This window comes from Oryza sativa, chromosome 6, assembly GCF_034140825.1.
Source record: "Oryza sativa Japonica Group chromosome 6, ASM3414082v1".
Classification (NCBI taxonomy): Eukaryota; Viridiplantae; Streptophyta; class Magnoliopsida; order Poales; family Poaceae; genus Oryza; species Oryza sativa.
In genome coordinates this window covers 20,282,362-20,308,131 of record NC_089040.1, presented here as the reverse complement: position 1 = coordinate 20,308,131, position 25,770 = coordinate 20,282,362, and the positions used below count along the sequence as shown (strand labels likewise).

The 25,770-nt window shown below is 45.2% G+C and overlaps 4 protein-coding genes and 1 pseudogene across 4 annotated transcripts; 3 read left to right on the top strand and 2 right to left on the bottom strand.

Moving 5' to 3' along the window:
- Positions 1-6,060: 6,060 nt before the first annotated feature.
- LOC9272382 (uncharacterized) lies at positions 6,061-7,461 on the top strand. The gene has a single exon (XM_015786301.3). The coding sequence runs from the start codon at positions 6,486-6,488 to the stop codon at positions 7,077-7,079; it is 594 nt and encodes a 197-aa protein (XP_015641787.1). The 5' UTR covers positions 6,061-6,485; the 3' UTR covers positions 7,080-7,461.
- A 3,924-nt stretch (positions 7,462-11,385) lies between these two features.
- Positions 11,386-13,763, top strand: LOC4341184 (uncharacterized; annotated as a pseudogene).
- On the bottom strand, positions 13,678-17,947 carry LOC4341183 (disease resistance protein RGA5-like). The gene is made up of 2 exons (XM_015786311.3): positions 17,039-17,947; positions 13,678-15,832 (listed from the first exon to the last, which is right to left on the bottom strand). The coding sequence occupies exons 1-2, from the start codon at positions 17,872-17,874 to the stop codon at positions 15,262-15,264; spliced, it is 1,407 nt and encodes a 468-aa protein (XP_015641797.1). The 5' UTR covers positions 17,875-17,947; the 3' UTR covers positions 13,678-15,261.
- On the bottom strand, positions 13,825-15,222 carry LOC107281286 (disease resistance protein RGA5-like). Its single transcript, XM_015786857.1, has one exon. It carries the CDS (start codon positions 15,220-15,222, stop codon positions 13,825-13,827), a length of 1,398 nt encoding a protein of 465 aa, XP_015642343.1.
- Positions 17,948-23,721: 5,774 nt separating the features above from the next.
- Positions 23,722-25,220, top strand: LOC4341182 (UPF0481 protein At3g47200). The gene has a single exon (XM_015786856.3). The coding sequence runs from the start codon at positions 23,722-23,724 to the stop codon at positions 25,165-25,167; it is 1,446 nt and encodes a 481-aa protein (XP_015642342.1). The 3' UTR covers positions 25,168-25,220.
- Positions 25,221-25,770: the final 550 nt, after the last annotated feature.

The following is a 25,770-nucleotide window of genomic DNA, read 5'->3' as shown; positions in this document are numbered from 1 at the left end:
CTCTTTTCAACCAATCACAACCTTCCACCATTCAATTTTCCCACCTACCTCCACTTCTCCTACAATCACAACACTCCCCTATTTAATCATACCATCTTTCTTACTAGTCATGTGGCTCTAAAAATATTTATATTCTGAGACGGATGGAGTAAAATTTAGTAAATAGGGACATAAGTAACCGAATCTGCAAAAATATAGAGCCTAGAGGGGCGCTATGCATAAAAAAAGCCTGGCATTCCAACAAATCAACATGTCCCGCATCTGACTCGCTTGATGGATTTAGGTTTAATGCCCATTTTGTTTTGCAGAAAATAAAAGGCCACCAACACCAACTTATTTGGGTACGCTTTCTTGGGCTTAAAAAAAGGAGGTTTAAAATACTGGATTTACTTACAAAGGCCCAACGCAACACACCAAAAAAACACCATATAGGTGTGAGTGAAGCCCAAAAACATAACTAGCATGAAAGGTACATTATGAACAGAAGGAATAAGTTTATCTGAGGTCCCTTAACTTGTCAACGAGTCCGATTTTCGTCCTTCAACCGGAAAACCAGATACAACGGGTCCCTTAACTATCAAAACCAGTGCAGATGAGGTCCCTCGGCGGTTTTGAGGGTGGTTTTGGCTGACGTGGCGCCTACGTGGCAAATTTGACTTGGTCTTCATCTGATGTGGCATTGACGTGGCGCATACGTGGCAATTCGATCCGGAAAAATAATAAACTTCATGAGACCCACATGTCAGTCTCATACATAAATTAATAAAAAAATGGTGGGGCCCACGTGGGCCCCACATGTCATTCTCAGCATCTCCCTCTCTTCAACTAGAGCCCCTCTTCTTCCTCCTCTCTCTCCCTTCTCCCATCCCCGAGGCGGCGGGCGGTGTCCGGGTGAGGGATGGCAGCTCGCCGCGGCTGGGAGAGGAGGGAGGCGGCTTGCGGCGGCCGGGCGAGGAGAGGCGACGTGCGGCGGCCCGGCGAGGAGAGGCGGCGCGCGGCGGCCAGGCGAGGAGAGGCGACGCGCGGTGGCCGGGCGAGGAGGGAGGCGGCGCTCGGTGGCCGCGCAACGAAGGGCAGCTCCAACCCAGATGTGACCATCAAGGACGGCGGCGGAGGTGGCCAGGCGAGGAGGGAGGCGGCGCGTGCGGCTACCGAGCGAGGAGGGGCGCCGCCGTCCGGCTGGGCATCGCGGGCGGAGCGGCCAACGGAGTGTATCTGTCGCGCTCGCCGACGACCTCTTCCTCCGCCTCTTCCTCCTCCGGCAACCTCCGCCGCCCGCAGCCTGCCGCCGCTCCGCCCCGCCGCCGCTCCATCCGTTGGCATGCTCATGCCGCCGCTCCCCGCGAGGACGAGGGAGAGCGAAGAGGAAGAGAAACGAGAGCCAAGAGGGACTTGTGGGGCCCACATGGGCCCCACCATCTTTATTTTTTAGTTGACATGTGGGCCCACGTGGGCCCCACCATTCTTTTATTGATTTATGTGTGAGACTGACATGTGGGTCCCACGAAGTTTATTATTTTTCCGGATCAAATTGTCACGTATGTGCCACGTCAGCCAAAACCACCCTCAAAACCGCCGAGGGACCTCATCTGCATTGGTTTTGATAGTTGAGGGACCCATTGTATCTGATTTTCTGGTTGAAGGACAAAAATCGGATTCGTTGATAAGTTAAGGGACATCAGATGAACTTATATTCCTGAACAGAACATAAACAAAAGTAGCAGACATAAATTTCTCACATTGGTGCATTTAAAATTGGGGTAGGTGGGGGCGAGATTGCTCGTGCGAGACGCCCCCGAATTTACCGTTTTCGGCCCAGGTGATGCCGGCCTGCGAGATCAATTCAGCCTGTTACTCAATTTGATCCACTCGTTTTCAGACTTTCCTTTTTTAAAATTTGCAATGGGCTTCATTATTTATCACACCGAATCGAGCATTTTTCTTACTCATGTGTATGAAGTTTGTAAAAAGTCTCTCCTAAACCAAAGTTTGTATACGTATATATGTTTTATACATCAAAAATATATGCGTATATATAAAATTTATATATACGGTATATATATACGTATGTATATACTTTCTATACATGTGTATAAACTTTATATATATGTATATAAAGTTTATATGTATGTATACATACGTATATACGTAACAGATGAAACTAAAGGGGGGAGTTGGTCGCGCGCGGATCAGCGTCCTCCAGCTGGTGGGGGTGTGGTGAATCGGGGTAACAGCCATGCTTAGCCGTTGCAGGACAATTTTGACATCGGAGTTTTTAAGTAGACGAGTTTTGTGCTATAAATTGTTTCTGCATAATACAAAGAATGTTTCAAGGGAAGGGTATGGAAAAAGAGTTGAAGTTTAGCATTCTAGTTTTTCTTTTTTGTGTTTTCTGCTCAATTATGAGTTATGGGCAAGGTGGTCAAATATATCGATTTTTTCATACGATTTTAAGATTTTACTAATTAACATGTCTAATTCTATAGAAGCAATCCTACTTAGAGCTTCCAATTCCAAGTCAGCATCGCGATTTTATTTAACTACCTTGGTATGCACTATCAGAAACTTACTTATGACGGGATAAAACAAAAACACGTCAGGAAAATTGTTTGTAACGTGTCAACGTCAGGAAAATCCTCGTCAAGAAAATTCTATTTTTCTGACGTTAGTACAGGCTCGTCAGGAAAATTAGATTTTTCACGATAGGAGCCATTATACATGTCAGTAAAATAATTAGACGTCAGGCCTAGTCCGGTTTCTGGTAGTGATGGAGTATCCATCTATCTATCTATTTATCTATGACCATTAAACTTTCTATAAACGCTCTCAAGTCACCACGTGGCATTCCTGCAAACGCTTCTAAGCCACCACATGGCACGGTCTAATCTCACAGTTGATTTTCACTTAAATTGGTGGATTCATCATTTTACACCATCAAATTGAATCTATTATTAAAAAATAATAACTTCCTGTATACGGTACAAAACGATCTACCGTTGTACGTAATTCGTGTCGTTAATTTGGGTGTTAATGAATCAAGTTGCATATATACAACGTTTTGTACGGTAACCAAATCAAGCATATTACTCAAACTTTTTTCTTGCGAACAAAAAAATGAGTTCACTGGTACATGTTTTTTCTCGAAGTGCACCGGTACATGTTTGGGCTGAATTACAGAGTTTTCTATCTTCTATCTAATTTATTTATTTATTGTATACTAAAAGTCCATTAAACTTTCTAGAATCGCTCTTAAACCGGCATGTGGCGTTCCTACAAATACTACTAGACCGCCACATGGCACTGTTTAATCTCACCATCGATTTTCACTTAAATTAGTGGTCCCAATACTTTTTATCTTTAGATTAGATGAATTATTTTAAAAAAGTAATAATTTTCTTATGTATATTGTGGGCCGGAAAAAATAAACCAAACATAAGTACTTCGTGTACGTACTTACGTAACTGGAAAAGAATCAACGAAACATACCTACTGTCACGGAAGAAAAGAAAACCTGCATACGTACTTGCAATAAAAACCAATAAAAACCGATAAAGTAAAAAAACATACATAACATATGTACGTAGTGCCATTTAAAAAAAATCGATGATGATTTTCTACTATTTAAAAATAAAATAAAATACTCTAAAAACTTACGCAAATATACATAGTTAATAAACTAAATCTTCTACAATAAAAAAATAAGTTGTCCTATCTTTGATATATTTTAAAATTATATATCTAATTTGTGATCCAGTCACATGAGGTCAACATATAATAAATAATATTATGATAATATTTTAAAGAAAAAAAATGATGAATTATACCTTGAACTATTATGCTCGATTGAATTATCTCCATAAACCCAAAAGTCAAACATCTTTCATCTTCAACTATTATTAATATTAGACAAATTACCCGCTGACTCAACCCAAGTTGGTTTTGGTCCTACGTGACAGTCCAGTTAACATTTTCTTCGAAAACAAATTGGTGAGACCCACCTATCATATATGTCCCTCACCCCTCACCCCACTCTCTTTCTTCTCCCTCCACGTCTGTCAATCGGCAAGGCTAGGGGCGGTGATCGGCGGGGCAAAGGAGCTCGAGTGGCAAGTGGCAGAGGTGGCTCCTCCTCGGCATCTACCGGCGCGTGCCTCCTTGATGGCCGTGTGGCTTCCCCTCTACCTCCATCGGCGCGTGAAAAGGACAATAGCGGTGGGGCGAAGGAGCTCGAGAGGCAGAGGTGGCTGAGGGCGTTGAGTGGCGAAGGCTTCTCCTCCTCGGCTCTCTCGGCCACCACATGCTCACTTCGACGGAGGCCATTATCTCCATCCCTTCCAACACATCTCATCATCGTGTGACGGCCGCTGGAGGCGAGGACCTGTGCTGGTCCTCCATGGCCAGGTTCGGCTATCACCCTGCCATCGAGAACTCCCCCAACAAATGCAGTCATGGCTCCATCTACAACAACATGCCATCCCACCACGGTTCTTAATCGATCCCCACCACCAATGCCTCTCTCCTGACGAGACAGAAAGCACCAATCAAGAACAACGAGGTGGATCAATCAAGAGAGCAAGAGCAATGGACAGACGAAGGAGAAGGAGAACAGCAGCGGGGCGGCGGCGCGCCTGCCCGGCCGCCCCCTGCAGCAAGGGGAGGGATAAGAGAGAGAGGCTAGGGAATGGGATTAAGGAAATGAGGGAGAGAGAGGGGAGAGGGGAGAGAGATAGAGAGGGTAGAGAGTGTGACTGGTAGGTCCCACGTATTTTATTTTCTAAAAAATGCTTACTGGACTGTTATGTAGGAACATAACCACGCTCCGGGTTGAGTTAGGGGGTAATTCTTTTGGTACTAATAGTTAAGGGTGAAAGATGTCTGGTTTTTGGGTTTACAGGGGTAATTCGTACTTTTTCTGATTTTAACAAAATTTACATCATATTTCAGATGTCAAATATCACTTGACGACTATACAATGCTAATTTAAATCTACATATGTAAAATAAATGAAAACAATACAATTTAGTTGTGTATTTTTTAAGTGGATCTGATTTGATTTTAATTTGTTAGAGATTAAGATTCTCAATTTTTTTTAATCTTTAGAATTATTTCATTAGTATCTGATAAGTGGGCAACTTAAATGTTACATCCATGTAAAAAAATTATGAAAAAAAAATCCAAGCCAATTATTCTTGCTATAATACAACCACTTAAACCATCATGAGATTTATGGTCATATGTATGTTTTTCTCTGTGTGAAATAGTTTTGATAACAAATAAACAAACAAGTAACATATGCAATAAACTATTTATGATATATTTTCTTATACTTGAAGAGTTCCAACTTATCAGGCATAATTTGATGGACGTATGCCATACACCCTATTGATGTGACTATAAAGTATACTTCAATAAATTAGTTATTCAATAAATTAGTTATTGTAAATAAGTTTGGAAAAATAGATTCATTCTCCAAATTAATTAGTAAAGGTGTCTCATCTGATTATGAATAATAGGCATTGGAAAAAAACTCAAAATTATAGATATTTGTCAAAATATAACCAATAATATGGTGCTTTGGAAATTACGGTGGTAGTATTTAAAAAAACCTTTATCCGGGTTAAAAAATCATATATAGTAGACATAGATATGAAACAACTCCAGCATTCCATAATCATGACACATGTTTTCATAAATTCAAGGTTGTACGGTTTGAAGTAATATGTCCAAATTAGATATTAACGAAAACATGTTTAAAATAGAGTCAAGATCTATTTTATAAATATCATATACACGTAAACATTCGTAACAAAAATTCAAGCAACATTAAATAAGTGTCCGCGCATACGCGCAAGCTATTTTCCTAGTTGGAGTATAATAAGTGTTTCTTTTCACAACCTTTCCTTGTGTATAGCCATATTTGCACATTTATATAGATACCAGATTTTAATTCATTATTATAAAAGAAAAAGATTGATCGATTAATCTGGGTGTACGTGGAGCACACACCTAATTAATACTCTGCACTAATATTTTGAAATGGTCAAACCACTCAAGTCACTTAAGTGCTTACTGCACTTGATAAGAAAGCATTTATACCTAAATTAACAAATCATCAATATACATCATTGTCAAAAAAATTATCATCAAATGTCATGTGAATAAATAAATTACTAAATTAATAAACAAATTTATAGTGCCTTCTACACATATACTAGATTAATAGATATCTCTAACCTTTTTATCGCGTGCTCGCCGCAAGTGGAGACGGAGGCCATCGTGTTCGTCGTGAGCTCTCTCTCCCTCTCCCTCGTTTCGCCTTCCACCTTTTTCTCGCCTCGATCACAAGCTTGCCAAGCCGCGCGGTTCATGTTGCCTCCACCACCCACTTGTAAAGCTCAATTATAAGCTAAGCTCTCTCCTCCTTATCCTCTTTTGGCGGGAAAGAGAGAAAAAGGGAAAGCTATAAAGAGAGATCGATCGGTTCGATGGCGAGAGACGTCGTCGAGGCCGCGGCGGCAGCGGATGGTCGTCATCATCACAAGGCGGTTGTTGCGGCGGACGGCGGCGGCGGCGGCGGCGCGGGGACGGCGGCGCTGGTGTGGGACTGCGGCAGCGCGCTCTACGACTCGTACGAGCTCACCTCCTTCCGCCGCCAGCTCGACGCCGCCGTGCTCTCCTGCGGCGGCAGGTCGCTGTCCATGCCGCACCTGCTGTCGTCGTCGTCGACGCAGCAGCAGCAGATGCCGGCGGGGCGGAGGAGGAGGAGGAGGCGGCGGCTGCCGGCGATGCTCCGGAGGCTGTTCGGGAAGGTGCTGCTCCGGCTGAGGTTCCCCGTGGCGTCGAGGGCGGCGAGGGGTGGCTGGTACGACTACGGCGCCCACGGCGACGGCCGCCCGGGGTCGCCGTGGTCCGGCGCGCTGACGTCGATCCCGGAGGAGAGCGCCAGCCCGGAGAACGGGCCGTCGTCGTCCCCGCTGGTCGACGACGACGGGCCGAGCGCGCTCCGCAAGGCGCAGTCGGAGCGCTTCGTCGGCAGCAAGACGGCATCGTCCATGGTGCAGTTCGATGTCGTCTTGTAGCCGACGCTGCTCTAGCTAGTCTCTGCACGACACACTACTTACGCTGTACTATATAGTACTGTTCATGTCACACCTGTAAATTAAATTAGCACGAAGTAAAAATTAGTATCAAAATCAGTCGCTGATTTAGTTGTTATGGAAAGTAGCTGCAGGCTTGAGGGTCTTCAAGCAGTGCAAACAATGGGGGATTATTGAGACATTGTTTGTTGTGGTTTGAACAATTGGATACAGGAATACAGGTGTGGAATTTTGGGAGAGGTTCAAAATTCTGGGTGGAAAATTTCTGATTTCTTTTATGTCGGTCAAGAAGATTTTCGGGACAACTGTAATTTGCCAAGTTTCCATGCGTGAATGATATATCTGCAAAATATTATTGCCTTCATATATATGAATACTATCCATGACATGTATAAAAACAATAAAATTATAATATATGTAATTAGTACTAGGAGCTTCCCAAGACAAACGAAATTTTGGAATATGTTGTTAGGTTTAAAAATTTGCTTGAAATTTTCATTCAAAAGTTTTGGAATTTGGTTATCCTCTTCTGCACCTACCACCCAGCCCCCCAAAAAATGGTAGTCTAGGGTGCATGATGTGAAAATATGAAGGCGATGGAGATAGAGACGGCACAGGCCAAATGGTTCCACAAAATGTGCGCGCGCCGACGCTCCATGTTGTGGCAGGGTTTTGAAAATAGAAGCAAGTAGCTAAGCTTAGTAGTTGGGGAGGTTGCTTTCTAGTTTGACATCACCAGTGAGGTGTGCATTTGTTTTTGTGATTCCTACGTAATGTGAGATACTACCTCCATCACAAAATGTTTGACGCCGTTGACTTTTTAAAAATGTTTGACCGTTCGTCTTATTAAAAAAATTAAGTAATTGTTAATTCTTTTTCTATTATTTGATTTATTGTTAAATATACTTTTATGTATACATATAGTTTTACACATATCACAAAAATTTTTGAATAAAATGAACGGTCAAATATATTTAAAAAAGTCAATAGTGTCAAACATTTAGAGAAGGAGGGAGTACTATGCAGGCAGTTAGGGGTTGTGGTGTTTGTGCTAATCTTGTTTTATCTGGCGACTCCTCCGGTAATCGTCATCGCCATGTTTGAATTCGGATCACGTAACTAATTAAACATGTGAATGATTTCATGGGAAAATGATCTCATTGAAGGATCGGGATCCAGACCGGCCTTGTGCCGGATTACATTTTTATGAATGGTTCCGCTAAAACTGTCGCCACTTTTCCGGAATATATAAATCTCAGTGATATTTTTTGACCGTACTTGCTTAGTATAGGTAGGAAATGTTGTGCCCATAATCATGTTTTTCATGATGAACTTTAAGCTTCTCTCTCTCTCTCTCTCTCTCTCTTTATCTCTCTTGTTTTTTTTCGTTTCTCTTATGTGCTAATTTGTACCATAATACATTTTGTTCTTAAGTAGGTCATCAATCATTTAGAGTCTTAGTTCTCATACATTGAGTTTTACAACAAAAAATTGCATTGTTAAATTTGAAATTCACAGGGGCGGTGGCCGCAACGTCACCAAGCTCATGGCGGAAGCATTGAGGGCGACAATGGGGAAGGTAGGAGCTAAAGGTGATATATAGGGGTGTGGGGAGGACGGTGGAGGTGGAGGTGGAGGTGGAGACGCATTAGAGGAGGAGGTGGGAGATAGACTGAGGTCATCGGAGTTGGAGTCGGAGGGGGTTAGGAGATGGATGGATGGCCAACGATTGGAGATCTGGAGAACTGGGGCTCAACCGGCAGTGGGTGGAGGAGAGGAGGAGGACCTGCTGTTGCACGGCACCCTTAAGGCCACCATCCTCGGTGGACCACCTCTTCAACCCAACCCGCGCCACTAGTGGTGCCCCCTAGGATCTTCCGCAATGTCAGTTGATTGCATCCATGGGAGATTCCATTTTCTTCAAGCTTAAAATTGAATTAGTTTTCTTAACAGTAGACTTTGACAAGGGGGTGACATGGCTATACTCGATGATCACCCTCGGCCAGGCATGACTGGGGGCAAATGTGGGTCATCAACAACAAGGTGGTGAACCCACGGTGGTACGTACGAGGAGTTCCACATCTACTCAGCCCACTTCGCTACCAACATCGTATTCTCCGTCAATGCTGCACAGCCCATCGGTGCCACGCTCATCGCCTGCACCTACCTCCCCATTGAGCTCCTGTCCAGCCAGGACATTGAGCGCCATCCCGACATCCTCGATGCTAGCAGGAAGAGGATCTCATATGGGTCGACAATACATGTCCAGCTACAGTTCCACGTCTGACCTTCTCCTCATTGACATAGATGCTAGGGCAATGGCTGGACGTCGATCGAAGGGGAGAAGATAGGAGAAAGAGGGGCAGAGGAGGAAGAAGGGAAATTTCAATGACAAGTGAGTCCCATTTTTTTTGTAATTGTAGCATGTAACGTGAGTGTGACGTCAGCCAAAACCGCCATCTATAACCACCGAGAGACTCAATTTGCACTGGTTTTAGAAGATGAGGTTGCGTTATATCTGGTTTGTGTGGTTGAGGGATATAATTGAAACTCGACCCCTATTTGATGGACCTAAAGTGGATTTTTCCATTTTAAAGGAATAAGTTCACTTTAAATCCCTTAATTTATCACCAAGTTTGAAATTCGTCTCTAAACTATAATGCCAGGTATAACACACCCTTAATGTGCGAAACTGGTGTACTCGAGGTCCCATAGTAATATATTGCCCGGGTTGATGTAGCGGCTGAGTTAGTGTGGGACCCACATGCTAGGGCAATTTAGTCTGGATTAAAAAATAAAAATTAGTGGACTCCACATGTCAGTGACACATCCTCTCCTTCTCTCTATTTCTCTCCCTTTTTCTTGGTGGGGTTGGTGGGAACAGGGTGTCGGTGGCGTGGGAGCAGGCACTGTATGTGGCACGCGAGGGCATAGGGAGTGGGCAGCGGCATGGAGGATGAAGTCGGCATCGGTGATGAAGGTCGTCATCACCTAGGGAGCCCTTGGCCATCGTGTGCGCTTGCACCTGCCTCCCCTCCTAGACAGCCCTCCTAGCGACGACGAGGTCGAGAACCCAGCCGTAGTGCTCCATGGGAGGGTCCAACCCCGCTACCAAGCGGGTGGTGAGTAGGTGGAGGACCTCCCGCAGGTCGCCTTCCCTTAAGAATGACAACATCTGCCACTGGAGTGTGTTTGGGGATCGAATCGTCTAAGCAGCTAGAATCCGCCCTCATCACCGAGGAGTTGCGATAGAAGATCAGCAGCAAGGGTGCCGTTGTTCCGAGAAGATGGACATGTCACGAGATAAGGCCATCATGGGGGCCCTCTACGTCGAGATCTCGCCTGCCCCTCCGCACCAGCCCTCGCGACTCATGGATGGTGTAGGCACTAGACAACAGGCATCGACGTCGATGGCCGAGTCCACCGAGGCCATCCCCAACCTCGTATGTGCCACCTGTGGCAAGTCCTGCCGCTCCCAGACCATGAGATCCCCTTGCCCGCCCCCCCCCCATCCATGGTTCCCACCAGTAGCAGCCGCTCAATCCACTGCCACCCCTTTTCCATGACAAGGTGTGCCCGTGCAGGACCAAGCCTCGCTCGCACGGCCTCACCCGACCACCGCCACCGCACAAATCGAAGCTGGACCAACTTCGGTTGCTTTCCACCGACCATGAACACCACCTTCCAGGGAACACCTCCGCCTCATCAGTGCTGCCACCACTACCGCAGTTGCTTGCTGGCTCATCAACACTGCCCTCCATAGTCGCCGCTTACATCACTAGATCGCGATTTCGCTCCTTTCTTCAGGTCCCTCGGGCAGAACAGCGGCGGTGCCTGCGCGGAAAGGGAGAGAGAGGAGGAGGGAGAGAAACAGGGAATGAGAGGGGGGTGATGACGTGGGCCCCACTACAATTTCTTTTAACCGAACACTCACTGACATGTGGGTCCCATGAATTTTTTCTGACTTGAAGTACCAAGTCAACGCCACGTCAGTCAAAAAACAGTCCAAAATACCTTAGGACCTTATTTGCACTGGTTTTGAGAGTTGAGGGACGCGCCATATTTGGTATTACGATTCACTAACGAATTTTAGACTCCACAACAATAAGGGGCCTAATGTGAACTTATTCCTATTTTAAAACTTGCTGCAACTTTCAATCCCGTCGAAAAGAAAAAGCCCACAGAACCACGCGCTCGTTAGCCTCCTCGTTCCGACGGCCCATGTGATGCACATATGGCCCATATTGCCTGGGAAGGTGACACTATCACAGCGGCGAGGCCCACTAAACTCGAGCTCAGCCTCTCTCGCTCGTCACCTCTCTTCTCTCTCCGCATCTCCCGTCTCGCTCACGCCGCCGGTCGCCGCCGGCAGCCTCAATCTCCGCTGGCCCTTCGTCGGCTGAAGGATCAAGGATTCAAGGCCCTGAGGTGGTATGGCGAGCCAGGAGAAGCCCACGCCGCCTCAGCATCCGCCTCCGCCCCCACCGGCGCCGGAGGTCGCGCCTCGTGTGCGCGGGTTCGGACGGGCCCACCGGGCGACGGCGGAGGTGGTTACCCTAACCCGCCGGACGCGGCGATCCCCGACGCCGCGACGCTGCGGGAGCAGTGGCTGTTCGCGGTGCGGCAGTACAGCAGGTGGTACTCCCACGCCTGGGGCACCGCCATCCTCGCCGGCGCCGCCTTCTTCGGACTCGGCTGGCTCGTCAAGGGCTCCAACCCCCTCCCGTCCCGCGCTGAGCCCCACGCCTCCAACGCCAAGGAGGAGGGCTTACCGGTGAGAACCCCCTCTGATTCTTGCCTTTTCAGAGTTATTTATTTCTTTGCTTGAAAATAATGGCGAGTTCGAGTTCTTGATCCGCTGGTTGATATTCCCATATTGGAATGGAATGGGGTGTTGGATAGCAAGACTATATATGATTCTGCTGAGTTAGTTTCGATATGATTGGACTGGTAAAGACAAAAATTGGTGGTTTTTTGTGTTTAAGATGAGTAATGAGTTCTAGGGAAGAGTGGGGTTGCTACTTTCTGCATACTTGCAAATTGACAAAAGGATGCTGTGAAACGCATGGGTGTCGTGAAAAAATATTGGCGACACTAGTACTTTATGCAGCTCATGACCATTTAGGTTTGCAATGTCAACTCCTTAAATCTGGTTGTTAGCTTCCAAAAGTTCCATATTGGAAATGCCAACATTGAATTTGGAGAACTATCTGACAAGAGGGATGAGCTATAGAAACATTGACCTTTTTATATAATGTTGAATAGTAGAACATGAACAAGTCCAGTCCTCTTGTATAAAGTTGCTACCAGTTGCTTCAGATTCCTTTAGTTTATAGTAGAACAAGTTAAGAACTTTGTTCTGTTAAGTTTCGACTTAAATTTATCAGCATTGATTAAATTTTTGCTTACAATGGTAATTGGTCCGTCACACATAACTAGAGAACTGTTTTTTGTAACTTTGGCAATCCATCGCTTCCAAATAGCTTTGTTTAAACATTTTTGGTATTTAGTGAACAAGTGAGCATCTTAATTCTACATAGTTGTTTTAAGCGTTATGGTTTCGTGCAATGTTTTAGAATAAGGTCTACAAGGCCGCATACAAGGAACGGGTGCCCCAACCTTGTACCGCTTAAGCCGCATAAGCGGCTGATTGTACCACATAAGTGTCCAATCATGCCACATAAGCGCTACAAGGTGGGGGTGACCGCATGAAACTGCATACTGCTTTTTAAAATATTGGGTATTGTGTGAAACCCTTTTTTAGATAAGTTTTATAGACAAAATACCACTAAGCTATAAGAAACACTGATTTGATTTGTTTGTACAGTTAGCAAGAGCAAACAATACTTGGAAACATCCTACATGTGCATATAACTAAAGCCGAAAACATCACCAAAATTAGATTTGAATTGTTGATTGCTTTTCATCAAACCAATTGAAAGACTAGCAATTTTGCTATAAAATTTTGAAGATCGATTATCCGATCCATGCATGTTTTATATTTTATAAACTCATTTAATGAACAGTTCTGTATATCAGACATTCATATGGTATAGTTATTGTACTTTCTGTGTCATTGTATTGTTTACCTCAGTCTGCAATAGATATGTATGAATAATGATATGTGTTATTTGTAGGTTGAAATCGTACATGACAAAATATGTACAAATGCCACTACTTTTCATTCAACTTAAAACACAAAGTCATTTTTGGTGTTCTCTTGTTTATGGAAGTTTCTTTTGAGCAGAAAGTCCTTGCAGGCGAGCCCTCCCCGCGTGTGAGCCGCAGCCGCCGAGCTTGTGGAGCTCCATCTCGCTCGCTACTGCCGCCATCCACCTGAGGGTGAGAAAGAGAGGGTAAAGAGGAAGGAGACACGTGGGCCTAAAATTTATTTTTGTTGTTTTACTCCACTGACATGTGGGTCCCATTTAAGGCTTGGTGCCACGTGGATGAAGACCAAGTCAACCTGCCACGTGGGATAAAACCGCTCGAGGAGTCGATTTGCAATGGTTTTGTAAGTTGGGGATGGGTTATACCTGGTTTTGCAATCGAGGGATGTGATTCAACCAGGGACATGAGCTGAGGGAAGCAAAATAGACTTATTCATTGATATTACACAACGAACCAAGAAACTATGCATGCAATACAGGGTACATTATCTTAGTACATCACATGAATGATTTCCAACAGATAGAGTGACTGGGGAGATATGTGATGGCTACGATGTTCACTGATCATCTTTGAGGTGAGAAGGGAGCATTTTATCTTCGGCCAATCTTTCGAGTTGAAGGGCGGGACGGCTGGGATGGATGCTGACGGAGTGCAACAATGCCGCCTCCGCCTCCTTGACGTCTTCTTCTTTGGCTAAGTGGCAGAGCACAAAAACCTTTACTGTGCGAAGAGAACTCGGGAGGTGCTCCAAGCCAATGTCAAAAGCAATTTTCCTGTCCTTGAAGAAGTGCACGTCCAAGCTGAAGTGAAGTAATTCCAGGTATGGCATGACTGAGACAGGTGTTGTGACGGCAGCACTAGCAGCAGGAGGTGGTACAAACCGGATGGAGGTCGTGGCCATCGTGCAGAATCTCAACTTGCGGAACAACAGGGTGTCATGAATCCCAATTCTTATAATTGCATTCCCCATCGCAAATAGATCGAGTCTGCGGAGCATTCGCAGCCTGCCAAGGATTTCCATGTCCGCCTGTCGCAAAACCTGCAACGACAGGGACAGGTTGCTGAGGTTTGGCAGAAGTGACGGATTAATCCACGGCGGCAGGCTGGTGAAGGTCAAACACCTCAGGCACAGGAACTGGAGGCATTGAGGAGTGACGAATCCTTGCTCCCACGGCACACACTGCCCCACCGCTGCCCAACGGTCAAAGGCGTGCATTTTCTGTATCTTGGGCAGACTTCCTAGAGACTCGATAATGTCCGTTGCGGGGGCACCCTCGAACTGAGTACAGAGCACCCTCAGATCCTCGAGCTTGCCCAGCTCCTTCACAAACTGCCCTGCAGCTGCAGCATCAGGCCACATCCACAACTCTTGCAGGGACGTCAGGTTCCCGATCCAATCCGGCACCCTTGTTTTAATATCGGCTTGTAGGCACAGCAACTGTGTCAACTTGCCCACGCTCGACGGCACTTGCTCTATGCCAGTCCCCCACAGATCCAGCGTCTCTAGGAACCTCAGACGTCCCGCTATTCCATTTGGGAGCTCAGAAAGAGGTGTGTACGTCAGTGCAAGGTATCGTAGGTGAAGTAAACTGCCAATATGCTCCAGGCCGTGAAGGTCCTGCAATGATTCACAATTTTGCAGTGCCAGTACACGCACAGCTTCAAATTTCGCCGGTGTTGGCAGAACATCTATGTATGACAAACCATTGGCACTAAATGACCGGATTGTCACTTGTGACTGTGCCGTTCCCAGGTTCACCACTGGGGGTAATCCATTCTTGCTGCTTAGGATGGCTATCCTTCGACCATAGCCCTGGTGAGATGTGTTGTATTGTTCTATACCCAATACGGTGACAAAGTTTTCACTGCTTGACAATGACCGGATCAGACCGAGCACCATGTCATGAACACGACAGCCTAGTATGTAGTCTTCATTCTCTGCCTCTATTGGCATGATCATACGTCGTTTTACAAGCTCGTTGAAGTAACCCTCTCACACCTCATATAAGTCTCTTCCTTCTTCCTTACAGACAAAACCTTCACCTATCCACCTCCATATCAATGTTTGTTTACCAATTAAATAATCCTCTGGAAATGCGCTCAAGTACAATAAGCATGTTCTTAGATGATAAGGCAAATGATAGAAACTAAGAGACAATATCTTCATAGTATTATCCACATGCCGGTTGTCTTTTGCGCCAAGAGCAATTGACCGATACAACTCAGACCAGTCCTCCCTTGGTTTACTCTCCAACAAACTAGACGTTGTAACAATGGCCAATGGTACCCCTTCACATTTCCTCAAAATTTCATCACAAACCTCTTCCAAATCATAATCATCATCGGGGCATTGGTCTTCACCACTTAATATTCTTCTATGCAATAACCTTCTCGAGTCAACATCAGAAAGGTGTTTTATTTCATAAACATGACCGACTTCCTCAGCAATTTCAGAAATACGAGTAGTTATGATCACTCTACTTCCACAACTACTGTCTCCCAGGACTTTTGCAATCATGTCCCAAGCATCGAATTTCCAAATGTCATCAATAACAATGATGTACCTATCAAGAAAACAGTGCAAGAGTTTAGCAATGTATAAATACACGTTTTGCTCCTATAAATACAAGAAACGTGCCAATAACGGGAAAATGGAAACAAACAAACTGGTTTCATCTCTGAACCCTGATCAACAAATGCATCATCATAACGTATACACGAGTGATTTCATGAGCAATACTATAATGTTGTAAATATGTACAATGTTATGATGATGCTTAGTTTTTTTTACTATAGTTAAATTAAGTATCTGTTCTATCAGACCTTAAATACAATTTTGTAGTACATGCTTTTGTCACCACTTATATTAGTTTGAGAGACAAAGTGGAATTTTTTTATGATGATTGTTGAAAGTAGTTTGCCCTTCAGGACAACCCAAAAATCAGATTGCCTATCCATTCATAGATCAACAAGCCAACATTTAAAATATACGGAGTAGTTCAATACCACTCCACCTCAAAATATAAGGTCTACAAGGTTTTTACACAGTCCCTAATGTAAAAGTTTGGGCGTTAATTTCTTACATGATATATTATCAACAACTACCAGATTAACATCATACGAAAGTACTTCAAAGTACAAATCTATTGATGTCAAATATCGTGAAACTAAAGAACATATATATTGAGAGTAATTTTTACTAGTCAAAAGTTGAAAATGCCGACTTCTCTTAAACAATGATTCCTTATAATTTGGCACATACTAGGTCGTACATGCTTTTGTCACCATTTATTAGTTTGAGATATAATTAAAGAGTTATGTTTGTTGATGATCGAATTAGTTTTCCTTCAGTTATTGAGAAACCCCTACCAATAACCTCCAAGCTTGCGAATAGAGTACTTAATTACCAGCTAATAAAAGTTAACGAAATGGAATACAAAAACATTTTGCCGCAATTTCTATAGTAAAAACTAAAGAGAAAAGAAGTTTATACAACAAAAACATTATCTAGAGGTGATGTTTAAATCTCCTTTAAAATCAAGATTTATATACCAAGTAAAACAAAATTCAGGATTTCTACAGAGCAGAGACACTTTTTAGAGGAATTTCAAAAATTTCCTAGAATACATTTACCCAAAGCACATGCTCTTCTATTTATTCCTATAGAGGCATCATTTTGGCACTCTAAAATTTGCTCGTGCTTGATTTATAGTACCATGGTATGAAAGTATAATATGCGAGGGTAATTAGAATAAGAATCATGAGCGCACCTCTTGTTTTCAAGGAAGTCGTAGACCTCGTTCATGAGTAACCTTACATCCTTTTTTGTGCTATGGATATTGTCGAACTTTTCCTTGTCAAGATCATTTAGAACGTCCATGAAGACCCTCTTCAAGTCTTGATTCTGGCCAACTGGCACAAATGCCGAGCATTGGAATTTCCCCTTAACACTGTCGTACACTGCTCTGGAGAGAGTGGTTTTGCCCATTCCCCCGGATCCAACAATGGAAACTTTTATCATCTTCCCCAAGGGCAAGTTGTCACCCTCCAGGGAAAGGATCTTTATGATGTCATTCCTTGTGCCATCAATACCAACAAGCTTTGCCGCATCTGTATTCGATAACAGGATGCGAGGATCATGGGTGGACAATTGTGTGGCAGCTAGGTTAGCCTGAAGATCAGAGGCTATGTATCTTTCACGCGCCTTGGACACCTCCTCTAGTTTGGTGTTGATGTCTTGGACGACGCCAGATATCTGATGGCGAACCTTGATCTTGGTGAACAAGCCGCACATCATGTGCACAAGCCGTTCGAGGCAACCGGGGTTGGCAGGCACACTGCCATCTACACGCACCAGAAAGGCGTCGATGACGTCCTCCATGTCATACGACAGCTCCCGGACTTTGCTTGCCCAAATCCTGACCTGCTCATCAAGCAGGTCGGGATGCATGCTGCCAACCTTGCGAAGGGCAGCATGCATGTCCTCGAGCTCACTCTTGAGAAAATTGATTTTCTCCCTAACGCCCGTTTGCAGCTTGTACTCCTCTTTGAGCAGCTCGGTCAGTTTGGGGACAAGGCTCCCCATCGCCTCAGCCACCAGCGCCATGGCTCGCTCAACTTGCTCTAGGTGTGCGTATCAGTAGTGTATGGTACGCTCGGTGGGATGGCCTGCTGCCTGCAGTGGGGGAGTAGAGGTATATACATTTTTCTTGCATTTAAACCCTAGCTGGCCTGGGAACGAACGCTGCGTGCACCTCGATGAAGGTCGGAAGCTGTGTCATCGATCCGTTACTTGCGGGTGGGGCACGTGCACCAACCGGCCAGCTGCTCTCAGCTCATCACGAATTCATCGATATGCATGTCAGAAAGTCAGATCATCACGATCCAGCTGCTCATCAGCTTCCTTTCTTTTCTTGACGTACTAAAAAAACGAAACCAAGTCTTAAACAAATATCATCGTGATCCAGCTGCTTAGCTTCCTTTCTTTCTTTTCAGAAACCAAGTCTTAACTAAAGGAAGTCAGATCATCACGATCCAAGTGTTCAGATTCCTTATTAATTTTCTTGACTGAAAATCACAAGTTATGTTTTTCCTTTTCTTCTTGACTAAAACTCTGAAGTCTTTTGGTTAATAAATTGTTGCCGTTAATCCTACAATAAATTAGGTTTGGTTACTCGTGTTCGATCCTACACAATATTATTGCAAGTTTTTAGTTTATTAAGCCTTCAGAGTTTGTAGGATCAACGACAATAATTTATTTACACAATATTAACGAACACAAGTAACCAAGCCTACTATACAAGCGTGAATGGTAGATTACGTCCGCGGAAGTCAAATTATCGAACTTTGAGAGATAAAAACATACCATAACCTCAAAAACTAATGGAATAGTATGGTGGTCTATCCAACCTACTAGGGTTAGTTTGACCAAGGCCTGGCCTATCTGACTGCAAGTCCTCTCACGGTCTAGCCATCTGCGTGGAAATAGCAAGACAGTACTTCTATAAAAACATGATTTCTCCAATACCAACCGTTGGATCGTGCTTTAATCTTCATAAAAAAATAGACAAACCAAGGAACAACTCCACCAAACAGATTTTCAAACAAATAAACAGTTTCAGTGTTTCTAATAAACAGTTTAAGAGAAAACACCCTGAAAGTCAGTTGTGTTAGAATTTCAGTAAATCTTAACTAAACCTAAAACTTAAGCAAATTCGAATCTAGCAAGAGCCAATCAATAAAACCTTCTAGGTCTGATCAATGAATTATTAAAATGGTTTTAGATGCGTTAACTTGAACAAAATTGCAGCAAAACAAACAATCACAAGTGAATATCAAAACCGAACAATAACGTGAAACTTACAAAACTGGAAGAGATCGTCAATGCCTTAATGATTGTATATGATCTTTAATGCTTAAGTATTTGTTCACAGGGTGCAGCCACAACACCCTCATAAGTTTCTCACAAAACCGTAATTCAAATGCTCTCGACTCAGTAATCTCTCAAATTTAACTTACCCTCAAGACATAGCCTCCCTATCTATTTATACAAAAACTTCTGACTCAAAGTAAAACTCCTAGTTAGGACTCAAACACTCAATTTCCAAACTTTTTACAGTTTACCAATTGTCACTCTTTATTTCTCTATCAAACACGCAGCCACAGCCAGCAACAGAAATCCCGGCTCTGGATCGGACACCTCTGGACGATCGACACATGTCCCTAGCATCTTGTTTCTATTTCACATGATTAGTTGCTAACGTTTCAAAAGATTTGAAATTTTAGCACCATTGAGAACATGTTGGTTTTCATCATCTCACTAGAATTAGTGGTTCGGATCATGTTCGTGGTTTTCATCACCTCTGAACGATCTTTATTTGGTTTGTTCATCGTGTTGTCATGTTAAAATGTTTGCTTCTTCACATGCTTCTGATACTTCTGTGATGAAGAATACAACAATAGGTTTGTTGACGGAAAACACGGCGGCCTGGGAGATCTGCTTAGCTCCTGTATAGGTCCAAGGCTGTGGGGATCCCTGTTGGTATTTCTTAACGACATTACTAGAAATATAATTTTCAGCAATGGCGCAGAAATACTTCTGGTATATTATGTTTACAGAGTTTATGCGCAAGCGCACGGATATACCATTGTAGCATTTCACCCGAGAGTATTCCAAGGGTATCGTATTTATTTTATCCCGTGGGAAGATCATGTAGAGAGAACTCAACTAATAATTTATATATTACTTGTGATAATCATATTCTAAGCAGGGGTTATGATAATCCAAGGGTAGAATGACACACAAGCATTTCTACTCATCCTCATAATAAATAATCTAAGCTAGGTGGAAAGAAAAGAGAAAGAGAATCTATTCCTATACTTCTAATATACATAGTATACATACATTCTAGTTAACTAACATACTAGCTAATACCCTCTATCCGATTCTCTCCTGGTACTTCGAGAAGCCACCCCTGACTGTCGAGTTCCTTACGGCAGCCCGTCATGACCATCTAACCGGGGCTAAATACGGAGAAATACCCTCCCAGGAAATTAACTTAGGATTATATATAGGCGCAGAGGAATACCCGTACTGAGCTGTCACCATCAGCGGCCCACCTCTTATCCACAATATAATAACCCCAAATAATGATATCCCGTAATCTAGACACCACGCCTAAACTGCCAGATACTACTCTAATATCATCGTCATGACATAGAGTAATTGCATAAGCAAACATTATACCCGCACTAAAGCATCTCCTAGATAAGCTAGCCGTATATTCAGTATAACAAGAACATAATGTAAAGTTGGTACTCATATACTCGGAAAGTATTTCAATACCAGAAATATATTTAGAAGAGTATTCTAATAAAAGTACAAAGCTTACAAAAGAGGAAAGGAAAGCTACTAGAGCCATACACGAACTCTTCTGAAGACTTCCGGACTCCTGATTCCTATTCTAATTCTATTCCACCAGCTAGATACTACTAAACTAAACTTGAGAGGAATGAGAGAGTTCTTGCTTGAGGTGTGTGTTGAAGTGAAGAGAGTGAGCTCCTTATATAGAGGTAGGTATGACGGTTGTAGAAGGGGAATTGTCCGAAGTGCCCTCCAACCGTCATTAGGATGCAATCTTGGACGTCCACGCCAAAACCAGGATCCAACGGCGCCAGGATTGGTTCGGCCGAACCTGGGGCTGGCCCAATCCAACCCAATTTCGGCTAGTGGCCTCCTCTATTGCTCCACTCTGCAGACTTGTGAATTTTGGTCCAATTCATCGTGTCAATTCTGAGTTCTTGGCCCATTCATACATAAGTCTGGTCCTCGACATCGTCTGATTGATTTATCGTTGACAGCTGCCCGGCGTCGTCGCCGGCGGCGGATCCATCTCCCCCACCGCCCGCCGTCGTTGCCCCCACCGGATCCGTCGTCGGCTGCACCGGAAGCGTCGCCCCAACCGCCCGGCGTCGTCGCCTGCGGCGGATCCGTCTCCCCCGCCGCTTGCCGTCGTCGCCCCCGCCAGATCCATCGGCGGCAGCACTGGATCCGTCGCCCCAGCCGCCCGGCGTCGTCGCTGGCGGCGGATCCGTCTCCCCCACCGCCCGCCGTCGTTGCCCCGCCGGATCCGTCGTCGGCTGCACCGGAAGCGTCGCCCCAGCCACCCGGCGTCGTCGCCTGCGGCGGATCCGTCTCCCCCGCCGCTTGCCGTCGTTGCCCCCGCCGGATCCATCGGCGGCGGCACTAGATCCGTCGCCCCAGCCGCCCGGCGTCGTCGGGGGCACCGGATCCGCGCGGTGCGGCAGCGCCACCCGAGGCGGCCAAGCCGCCCCCGCCGCCGCGGCGTTGAGGAGGGGGGAGGGTCGCCTCATCGTCGTCGTTGTCGGTGGCGGTGAGGAGGGGATGGCGGGCCGCCGAGCCAAGGTCGCCGAGCCGCCGCCCGCCGCCGCCGTAGCCGCGCCGCCCGCCGCTCCCTATGGCGGCGGATCCAGCCCTCCCGAGGGTGGCGCCGTCGGATCTGCAACCCGCTGACGCCATCGACGCCATCACCATGAAAAAGTTGCCAAAAACAAAGTTATAGAACTCGTTGAGATCTACCAATTTTTTTTTTGTCATTTCTCCATCCGAGTTTGATTGAACTATATAAAATTTGAACTTTATAATATAAGAAATTCAACTAATTTTTTCACATAGTAAATGATTTCAAATAGAAAAGTTATAAACAACAAAGTTGTATAACTCTTCAAGAGCTACAACTTTTGTATTGGTCTTTTTTCTATATGACTTTGTTTGAACAGTTTGAATTTGAATTTCAAAATATGACAACTTCAAACAACATTTTCAAATACAAAATGATTTCAATTGAAAAATTCATCAATAACAAAGTGATATAACTCATCAAGATCAATAACTTCTATTTTGGTCATTTCTTCATCCGATAAAGTGATTTGTTAGATTGTTCACAATATGTGCATCTCTTATGTATGTACATATTGTGAACAATCTAACAAATCACTTTCTCGGATGAAAAAATAACCAAAATAGAAGTTATAGATTTTGATGAGTTATACAACTTTGTTATTGATGATTTTTTCAGATAAAATCATTTACTACTTCAAAATATTATTTGAACTTTTGAAATTTAAATTTTTAATTGATAAAACAAAGTCACAAGAAAAAATAGCCAAAATAATACCAGTAAGAACACAATAACATGATAGAGCATGATTTTAGAAACATTTAGGAAAAAAACATTCAATTTGGAGTTCATATGAGTGAGATACACTAGTTTTCAAATTTTTCAAATTTTATTTTCGCATATGGCTTCTTAAATGGCCCGTATAGAAAAATCGATTTTTCCATGCGGGCGCTTAAGTGAGCCGTATGAAAAAAATGAGCTCATTTTTGCATGCGGCCCTCTTAAGAGGCCCTACGGGCCACTTAAGCAGTATGGGAAAATGGCCCTCGATTTTTACAGACGCCACTAGTTATGGTCCGCATGGAAAAATGATGAGTCATCGTACAGAAAAATTATTTTTGTAGTAGTGTACTATTAAGTATGTGGTATCCATAACTATGACAGCGTGGGCTAAACAAACTAGAGAGCCTTCAGCTCTCATATCTCATGAATCTATGAAAATAATTTTTAGGTTAAATCCACCACTGCAGACCCTCCTCCTGACCTTCTCAATCCGAACGCCGCCAGAGGCGTCGCGGCTCGTCGGCCTTTTTCCTGCGCTATGGCTGTTCCACATCGGCCTCCATCCTGGCAATCGGCGACGTGCTGAGGAAAGCGACGAGGAATGGCGCGACACGGCGTCGAACGAGAGGAGAGCTGCCAGGACGAGGCACGGCGCGCGTGGCCAGGCAAAGCGAGGTATCAGGTACGGGAGAGATTATTAGTGTGGACGGATTAGCGAGTTGCTCGCCAGTCCGGCAAGGCTGCAACAAACTGAGGACGAAGAGATGAGGGGATTAGAGACCTGACCTGCGCCGAGGATCGATATCGGTGGAAGAATATGCACATCTTTTTTCAGAGGAGGGTACTTTTTTTACCCGGCCTTTATATCCAACCGGATATATACAGCTTTTTTTAAGTAGGAACTTAGTCTATCGAATAGGGAACTTAGCCTTCAAATAACCCAATCTAAATATGCACATATCTAGATACCACTCTCTTAAATTTTCATTTTAATTTATCCGCCTAAATTTTTAATTTATCCGCCGGTTCCACGTATCAGCCTCCTCTCCTCTGTCACCTAGTTGCAGATATCCTGTTGTTGTTTCTTTTTTTTCATCTAAACCATCGTGACACAGTTGGATTCGAACCGATAAATCCTATACTATTATGTTGATTTAATGATAATCTACTTATAAAATAAGCTTTTCTAAAATGGCCAATATGTCAAAAATCCAGGCAGCAATATTGTATCGGAGGGATTCGTGAAGAGTATGGAGCAGGATTTGAAAAGGCTGGTGGTTGAGAAATATGGCGGGCCCAATCAGCCGGAGCAGCGGCTGCCAACCATCTACAGAGTCCCTGGTGAGATGAAAAGGAGGGACGAGGAGGGTAACAGCTATAGCTACCTCCCAGTTGCCGTCCAGATCGGCTTGCTAAGCTATCCAAGGCAGCAGAGCCGCGAGGAGGACTACAGGGTCCTCGAACTGTACAAATGGCGCTGCGTCGGTAGCCTCATCGGGAGGCACCACCTTCTCCAAGAGCCAACCCGGACACCGGAGCTTCTGCGCCGGTGCCTGAGCGCCATCAACGGCTTCCTGCCACGTATCCTGGCGTCCTACAATTTTGACGCGGAGGCGCTCGACGTCGGCCAGAGACATGTAGTCCTGGGCATCATGCTGCTGGACGGGTGCTTCATCCTCCGCCGCCTGCTCAAGTTCGCGCGCATTGCCAGTGAAGAACAATCAGGAGCTAAAGCTTCCTCCTCTAGTTCTCGTTCCGGCACCGGCGGGCAAGATGACGACGAGGACCGGGCCGTGCTGTTTGGGAGGTGCTGGGTGTGGTCGTTCGTCACGTGCGACCTGCTGCTTCTGGAGAACCAGATCCCGTTCTGTGTCGTCCAGAAGCTGTTCCATCAGCTCCGGACGGACGCCGACGACACCAGCGACGTCCTCGTCGCTGGTGCCCTGCGGCTATTCGGCTCCCTCCGACCACGCAAGCTCTACTCCTCGCCCATCTCCTGCCGCGATGTGCATGTGCACCACCTCCTGCACCTCTTCTACCTCTCCGTCGGCTTCCCACCACCACCGGACGCCGCCGCGGCGCCGGACGACGACCCTAGCGAGCACTTGGTGCCGCCGTCTGAGCTCCCGCAGTGGATACCATGCGCCAGGGAGCTGGAGGAGGCCGGCGTCACGTTCCGGCCCAGGAAGGATGCGACGAGCTTCCTCGACGTCAGGTTCGCCGGCCACGGCGGCGTCCTGGAGATCCCGGAGCTGCAGCTGTACGACTACAGCGAGCCGCTCTTCCGCAACCTCATCGCCTTCGAGCAGACCTACCCCTACACGCGCGGCCACGTCACCGCCTACGCCGTCTTCATGGACTGCCTCGTCACCTCGCCGGAGGACATGAGGCTGCTGCACCTCAGCGGCGTGCTGGTGAACCACATGAACCGCGACCGGGACCCCACGGGGTTCTTCAGCCGGCTCTGCAGCGAGGCCCACCTGGCTGCCGACCGTAACTACCTCGCCGGCGTGATCGGTGAGGTGAATCGGTACCGGCGGTCCAGGTGGCCGCGGTGGCGCGCCGCCCTGGTGCGCAACTACTTCAGCAACCCATGGGTGGCCACGTCCCTTGCCGCAGCAGTGATCCTGCTCGCACTCACCATGATGCAGAGCTTCTTTGCGGCTTATGCATACTTCAAGCCACCTAAGCAGTAATAACTGGTACAACACATATATTTTGTGGAAAAACATAAATAAATGAGCTAGTTTCATTCTGTATTGTGTTGTTGACTTGTTGTAACTTGTGATTGTTTTGTGTGGCAGCATATATATACTTCAAAGTGCTTGATGCGTTTGGTGCTAATTTCTGATGCTGACGTAAATTGTAGGGCAGGTTGCACTTGAGTGAGAAAATATGTAATGCAAATCACGTATACGTAGTGCAAACCTAGAAACTGAAAGGACATTCATGTCGCTTAGAGGGGGTAAATAGGCGCTCCTGAAAAACACTTCACAGCGAAATCAAATTTACCAAAGGTTTCGGTCTTAATTAACAGAAGTAGCGGACCAGAAGTTCCAGTCTGAAAAACCTAAACTTCCGGTCTCCTTAGTTTGTTTTGCCATGGGAGCAAACCTAGGCGCAAACCTCACAACACACAGCTGCAATAGATAGAGTAAATAATTATGATCAAGCAGGGAAGCAAATATAACAAGCAAGACAAGGAGGAGACACAGATTTTTCACCGAAATTCGGATCTCAACGATCCTACTTTCTGTTGAGGGACTCCAAGGAGCCGGATCTCGATTGATCCCAAGCCT

Coding starts and splice junctions, on each gene's coding strand:
- LOC9272382 (XM_015786301.3), top strand. CDS start 6,486: ATGGCGAGAGACGTCGTCGAGGCCGCGGCGGCAGCGGATGGTCGTCAT.
- LOC107281286 (XM_015786857.1), bottom strand. CDS start 15,222: ATGCCAATAGAGGCAGAGAATGAAGACTACATACTAGGCTGTCGTGTT.
- LOC4341183 (XM_015786311.3), bottom strand. CDS start 17,874: ATGGCGCTGGTGGCTGAGGCGATGGGGAGCCTTGTCCCCAAACTGACC. Junction 15,833..17,038: donor GACTTCCTTGAAAACAAGAG/GTGCGCTCATGA, acceptor TTTTCTTGATAG/GTACATCATTGTTATTGATG.
- LOC4341182 (XM_015786856.3), top strand. CDS start 23,722: ATGGAGCAGGATTTGAAAAGGCTGGTGGTTGAGAAATATGGCGGGCCC.